The sequence below is a fragment of the Jatropha curcas genome, chromosome 1, assembly GCF_041381405.1.
Source record: "Jatropha curcas cultivar XTBG-Jc1 chromosome 1, XTBG_Jcur_1.0, whole genome shotgun sequence".
Classification (NCBI taxonomy): Eukaryota; Viridiplantae; Streptophyta; class Magnoliopsida; order Malpighiales; family Euphorbiaceae; genus Jatropha; species Jatropha curcas.
Window position 1 is genome coordinate 19,780,005 of NC_143151.1, and position 7,455 is coordinate 19,787,459.

Consider the following 7,455-nt stretch of genomic DNA (forward strand, 5'->3'; position numbering starts at 1 on the left):
ACTTTAGATGGACCCTTGGTTCTCAAAGAAAAAAAAACAAAAATAAAACAAATCTCTTTTCAAGCCCTCATTAAGAGGCAAAACATCTTTTCAAGTCCTCTAAGAGGCAAAACATCTTTTCAAGCCCTCATTAAGAGGCAAAATATCTTTTCAAATCCTCTAAGAGGCAAAATCTCTTTTCAAGCCCTCATTAAGAGGCAAAACATCTTTTCAAGTCCTCTAAGAGGCAAAACATCTTTTCAAGTCCTTTAAGAGGCAAAACATCTTTTCAAGCCCTCATTAAGAGACAAAACATCTTTTCAAGTCCTCTAAGAGGCAAAATCTCTTTTCAAGCCCTCATTAAGAGGCAAAATCTCTTTTCAAGCCCTCATTAAGAGGCAAAAACATCTTTAAGTTGCAAACATAAATCCATGCATTTGATCATTTCATTTTAAAGAAAAACCAACGGCGGGGTTTCCTCCTCTGCCCATCCTCAAAATTTGCTCCTTCAGACAGCCACTGGCTATCATAAATCATTTTATGATAGCCAGTGGGGGGGCAACTGTGAATACTCAAATTTTGAGGCTCAAAAAGCCAGTTTTCTCGGACTGCACACAGTCCGGCCGGACTGGAGGCCATTTTGGAAATTTACTGGAAGGATACCAATATGGTACTTAAAACGTCCGGGGCGTCGCGAGGATCGCGGAACTGGTCCCGGAATATTTTTCGGAGGTCCGAAACTCCCGAAAAAGCCTCCGGAACGAAACATCAACAGAACCGCCGAGATCCGGCGGCCCGGCCGCCGGCCGCCGAAACAGTCCGTTTTTGCCTATAAATACAGGCCCGGTGTGACCTTTCAACTCACTCAGTCTGTGTTGACGGACGCTCCTTCTCCCCTACGCTCTTTGCGATTTTTTACTGCTTTTCTGCATTTTAGTTTAGCTTTAATTGCTTTCTTGCTATGTTAAGTGGTCATTAAAATAAAATTAATTAATATTCCCTTAACGAGGAGCTTAACCTGGAGTTAAGAAGCGGTCGACGATTAAATCAGGTACATGAACTAAACTCTGCCTATTTAATTTTAGCACTTCATGCATGCTTCTCTTCTACTCCTAATAATTCTACAACTGCATAAAAGCATTCACGTCAATCATTAGGCAAATAAATTGCCTCAAGTAAATAAATTTAGGCTAAACGCTCGGTTAACCAATAATTGTGGTGTTAAGCTTAAATCCGACAATATTGGCTAAAAGCCTAGTTAATCAATAACTATGGTGAAATTGCCTTTATTTCGAACATATTCGGCTTAAGTCCAATTAATCAATAATTGTGACTAAAAGGCCTTAATTCAAACACGTTTTCTCTTGGCAATCAATTGCCTACATTACAATTCAGTTAGTCAATTTTTGGCAAACAAATTGCCTATAAATTAGACTAACCATTTTAGCGACAAATCGCTTAAATCAATTCTTTGGCTAAAAGCCTTCAAATTAATCAATCTTTTGGCTAAAAGCCTTAAAATCAATCCTTTTGGCGACAATCACCTAAATAATCATCCTTTCGGCAAACAGATTGCCTAAATCAACCTTTTTGGCTAAAAGCCTTCAAATTAATCAATCTTTTGGCTAAAAGCCTTAAATCAATTTCGGCGACAATCGCCTAAATCACAACATCTTTTGGCAACAATTTGCCTAAATCATTCTTTTTGGCTAAGAGCCTTAAATCAACAATTTTGGCATCAAATGCCTAAAAATCAATTTTCAGGCAAAATGCCTAAACAAAATGCACAAAGCATACACACATTCATGCATAAAGCATCCCCATTCAAAGCCCTCTAAAAGAGGCCTATCGAACTACGTTGACTTTGATCTTCCATTCAAACGGAAGTACGTAGGCACGTTCGGGATTTAACCCCGAGCGACAAGTCAAAATCACATAAACACTTCCATTGGTCCAATTACATCATCTTCCTTGCAAAGCATTCATTCATAGGTTAGTTCATCAGCATGACATAGTCTCGGGATCCACCTCGGGTTAGTAGACCAAGCCTTAAATATTGGGATAATTAATCTAGTAATTAGGTTAATTAAAATTGGAGTCACTTAGGGTTTTTTCCTAGTTTACCCTAAAATAATTAAACAAGGTGGCGACTCATACATTCACGTGCATTTCTGCCCTTAGTCACATGCATTCATATGCCGTGATATTTGGGGGAGGGGTTCACAGGATGAGCAAATAAAGAATAAAACAAGATTGAGAGGAATGATTGGTGAAATTGTTCATCGTATAAGATGAATATTGAGACCATGAGCTTACATCCTATTTAACATTTTAAATTCTAGACATTTAATTACTGTTCTTTAAATTTCAGCACTTTACATTTCAGTCCCTTAATTATTATGCACTTTACTTTAATGCTCTTTAGTTTACGTAAATCTAACACTTTAACTTTAGTATTAGAACATTTTAACATTAACATTCATCATTTGTGTCATTATTGAATGAATGTATGTCTTGTGTTTCTTGGATTGTTATTATTATGTGGTTGTTATTCTTTATGTTTGGATCATTGTGTTATTCATTATGTTAAGCTCAATGTAAAGGGTCCATAAGGATTCCTACCATTGCTTGTTTATAATAATATACGGGTTTTGTTATATTTGGGGGGCATAAGGGTAGATTGTATTTTAGGTCTGGGTGGTAATCTTTTCTCCTCCCTCCTTCTTTACACATTTGATGATTGCAAAAAATGGCTTGAATGACATTGTTTTACAAAATTACATTAAAACCGTTTTTTTATATCTCAATTAAAAGTTAATCTCATTATTGATTATTGTAAATGTTTGGACAACATAGAGTCCGGTTCAACTGGGTGAAATGGGTGCCTAACACCTTCCTATTTTGTACCTAACTCCTGACCCTATTTCTTGTTTAAAACCAGATTATAATTCGAGAATTTTTTCCTATTAAGGGTGGCGACTCCATTTTTAGTAAACTCTTACTAAAGTAAGAGAACCATTTTTCCGAGGACTAATGAATGGGTTTAATAAAGAAGACCAATTTTATTAAAATAAACCAAGCCCGTTTGAATCCATTTCTTCTTTTAAGAGGGGAAATGGAAAAACCCGATGTCCTCAGTCGTGGATCCACAAGGCTAAAGCAGTAGCCTCCTCTCTATACCAAAAACTGGAGTTCCCCTATGAGAATGCGGCGGTAACAATCAAAGGGGACTTGGGAGGAAAATCTAGAATTCCTTCCTTGGCCCCACTCTTGGAAATTCAACCAGAGCTAACATTCTACTCTCTATCTAGTTTCTCCTTCGATTTAGTTCAGTTTATCGAAGTAGAGCCGAGTAAAGAGATTTTTCCCATGGATTTTGATCCCTACAGTAACCCACTAGTAGCTAACATGATGAGAGCCGTGTGTTATTTTCCAGGAATGGGACTTGGCCACAACCAGCAGTGTATGGCCTCCTTCACCGAATCCCCAATTGATGAACCTCCCTTCAGTCTTGGATTCAAACTAATAAATGAAGAGCAAGAGGAGTTGGAAGATGCCAAATGGTTGGCAAGAATAAGAGGTTAAATAAGGGACCCTCCGATGCGCCCATATTTCAAAACCCTTAATGCTACTTTATCAAAGAGGGGGAATCTGAGCCTTATTATTTCTTTAAAGAACCTTGGTATTGCCTCCTGACCAAAAGACTAATCCCTAGTTTTGAACTTCTCTTTGATGTCAACCTCTCAGTAGAAGACCGTGAGCCTCTTTTTAAGCTGCAAACAGATTGGGAGGACAATATGGAGACATCTCTTTTTGACCTATGCATGATCACTAACCAAGTGGAAGCAGACCCCACAAGCCTTATCTAATCTATCCAATTACCCCTTCAGAACTGGTACTTGGACGAGCACGTAGAGTAGTTCACCTTTCTCCTGCCTGAACCTGAGTCTGAGTCACAAGCAGAACCTGAGTCAGAGTCTTGTTCAGAGTCTAATTCTGAGTCTTTTGTGTCTTCTCTATCTTGCCTTTCAGAGTTAGGGGATCTTTTTGTTGAACTTAATGTAGATGCAGACCATGGCACTTTTATCACCAATGAAAAGTTTTAGCTTTTTTGTTACCCTCTCTCTACGCTGAATGAGATTGCTGGCAAAATAGAAAATGAAGAAGAAAAAGAAAAAAATAACAAAAGAACAAATGAATATTGGCACGGAAAATGAACCAAAACATACATTTGTTGTGCATGAATGTGATTGTAAATAGGAGTTAACAGAGCTCATCAAGCAGTATTTAGATTGCTTCGCATTGGCAGCTAGTGTCATGACCGGTATAGACCCCGATATTATCGTGGATAAGATCCCCACATATGATCACATCAAACCAGTAAAGTAGAAGCTTCGAAGGCAGAAATCGGAGATTTCCCTCAGGATTAAAGAGGAAAAAGCCAAGCTATTAGAAAACAACTTTATTGAAGCCATAGATTACTCGACATGGCTAGCCAACATAGTGCCGGTTCTTAAGAAAGATGGCAAGATTAGAATTTGCGTCGACTACCAGGATTTGAACAAGACATGTCCCAAAGATGACTTCCCTTTGCCCCACATTGACCTGCTTGTCGATAAAATGGCAAGATCTAGTGTGATTTCAGTCACGGACCTATATGCAAGGTATAATCAGATACCTATTAATCCACCGAATAAGCCGAAGACCTCATTGATCACAGAATGGGGTACCTTTTGTTACAAGATCATATCATTTGTGCTGAAGAATATCGGTGAAACTTATTAGAGGATGGCTACCATAATCTTTCATGACCTTATACAAAAGAATATAGAAGTGTATGTTGATGACATGGTTGTCCACACCAGGGACGGGCCAAGCCATTTAATTGCCCTCGAACAATTTTTCTCTAGGCTCCACCAGTATAATTTGAAGCTTAATCCTACTAAATGTCTTTTCGGAGCTCTGTCTAGTATCTTCCTAAGCTACATGGTCTCCAAGAGAGGAATCAAGATCGATCATCAAAATCTAAAGCCATCCTAGACAAGGAATCTCCTAAGACAGAAAACCTATGGGCCGCCTTCAATCAATATATTAGTCGATTTGTTTCACAATTAGTAAAACTATGGGCCAATCTTCAAGAAGTTGAGGAAAGATGCCCCAAAGACTTGGGATGACCAGTGTCAAAAAGCCTTTGAATAGATCAAAGCTTATTTAATCCACCCTCCAGTTCTTCAACTTCCAAGGCCCGGAAAGCCACTTCTCCTCTATCTATCAGTCACTAATGAAGCCATAGGGGCTGTGTTGGCACAAGAAGGGCCAGACTCCCGTAAGGAGAATTCCGTTTACTATCTGAGTAAGCACATGCTGGCGACATAATTGAAGTATAGCAAGATCGAACAGCTTTGTCTCACTTTGGCATGGGTATGCACTAAACTCTAGCACTATCTTTGCTCCTACACCACTTATGTCATCGCTAATCAGAGCCCCATAATATTTCTTATGGAGAGGTCGGTTCTAGATAGTAAGATGGCGAAGTGGGCTACTATCTTTGCAACATTTGATTTGAGGTTTGTTGCAAAGAAGGCAATTAAAGGAAGCGTGATAGCAGATCACTTAGTTGTGCCCCCCGATGATGTCGAAATAGCAGACGTCAGGTTCCTAGATAAAGACATTTTATTTCCTTCTTTGCAACATTTGATCTGAGGTTTGTTGCAAGAAGACAATCAAAGGAAGTGTGATAACAGATCACTTAGTTGTGTCCCCCGGTGATGCCGAAAATAGCAGACGATAGGTTCCCAGATGAAGACATCCTCCCGATTCAAATAGACCAATGGAAGATGTATCTTGACAGGGCTACTAATTATCAGGGTTGCGGCACTGGTGTGGTTATAGTAACTCCAAGCGGGGAGTGATTACCCTTCAGTATTAAGTTGACATTTCAGGTCACTAATAATGAGGCAGAATACAAAGCATGCATTGCAGGGTTAGAAGTAGCATTGAGTATTCAGATTAAGCGCTTAACAGTTTACGGGGACTCCATCCTGATAATCTCTCGAGCACTAAAGAAATGGAAGATCAAAGAGCAGCCTTTGTTTCCATACCTTCGACGCCTCGATCAGTTGGCTCAGCAGTTCGAAGAATTGTCATTGCATTACTTACTTTAGGCTAAGAATGAATTTGCCAACGCACTAGCTACTCTTGCCTCCATGGTTGATGCCAGTCCTGACATGGTCATCAAGCCTTTGAATATTCAGATTCATCAACAGCTAGCCTATTGCTGCAATCTCCAGCTCGTTGATGGCAAACCATGGTTCTAAGATATCAGACATGGTTAGAAAAGGAAGAATATCCTGAGGGTGCCTCTAAATCTGACAAGAGGACTCTTCGGGAATTATCGAAAGGTTATGATGGCATTTTGTATAAACGAACATGGAATCAGGCACATCTCAAGTGCGTAACTGAAAAAGAAGCTTATCAGATAATGGAGTGGGTACATGGTGGAGAAGAAGGCCTCCACATGAATGGAATGGCTTTAGCCCATAAGATCACCAATCAGGGTTATTATTGGCTCACTATATGATCAACCTGTGCAAAATTTGTCCAGAAATGCCACAAATGCAAGATTTATGCTAACTTCAGAAGATGCCCCCAATAACTCTTCACCCTGTTACTACACCTTGGCCCTTCGCAACTTGGGGAATTGATATGATTGGTAGAATCACTCCTATGTCTTCCAATCAGCATGAGTACACTTTGATAGCCATTGACTACTTTAATAAGTGGATGGAAGTTGCCTCCTATCACGTCTTGAACTCTAGCAAAGTGTCTCAGTTCATCCAGACAAACATCATATGCAGATACGGGATTCCTTTCAAGTTATAACAGATAATGGGTGTCACTTTGAGAAAGAGTTCTCCACTTTAATGACAAAGTATAAGATTCAGCATCATCAATCTTTGCCATATTGGCCTCAGCCTAATGGAGCAGTGGAAGCAACCAATAAGTCCATCAAGAACATCCTCCAGAAGATGATTTACAATCACAAAAATGGGCATGAACATTTGCCTTTCGCCTTATTGGGGTACACGACCTCCATCAGAACGCCTACCGGGGTGACACTGTATTCACTAGTATATGGGATGGAAGCAGTCCTCCCTATTGAAGTTCAAATCAAATCATTCAAGGTCATGAAAGAAAGTCAATTGCCCAAAGCAGAATGGGTCTAGAAGTATTACAACCTGTTAAATGATATTGATGATAAGAGATTAGAGGCTCTTAATCAGATTCACAGCTACCAGTAGAGAATAGCTATACACTTTAATAAAAGAATTACTAGTAGAGAATAGCTATACACTTTAATAAAAGAATCTGGGATCAGAAACTAGAAGAAGGTTACCTCATACTCAAGGAAATTAGAGCTCTGATATAAGATCCTCGGGGTAAATTTTGGCCAAATTGGGCAACCCCTACATATTG

General features: G+C 39.3%; 1 protein-coding gene across 1 annotated transcript; it reads left to right on the forward strand.

The window, feature by feature from the left end:
• The first annotated feature begins 6,286 nt into the window (after positions 1 to 6,286).
• Positions 6,287 to 7,205, forward strand: LOC149499107 (uncharacterized). The gene is made up of 2 exons (XM_089721939.1): positions 6,287 to 6,469; positions 6,837 to 7,205. Exons 1-2 carry the CDS (start codon positions 6,287 to 6,289, stop codon positions 7,203 to 7,205), a joined length of 552 nt encoding a protein of 183 aa, XP_089578065.1.
• The last annotated feature ends 250 nt before the right edge of the window (positions 7,206 to 7,455 follow it).

Excerpts from the sequence above, each read along its gene's own strand:
- LOC149499107 (XM_089721939.1), top strand. The coding sequence starts at position 6,287 with ATGGTTCTAAGATATCAGACATGGTTAGAAAAGGAAGAATATCCTGAG. Across the intron at positions 6,470-6,836 it reads CTTATCAGATAATGGAGTGG|ATACGGGATTCCTTTCAAGT; the intron begins GTACATGGTGGA and ends CATCATATGCAG.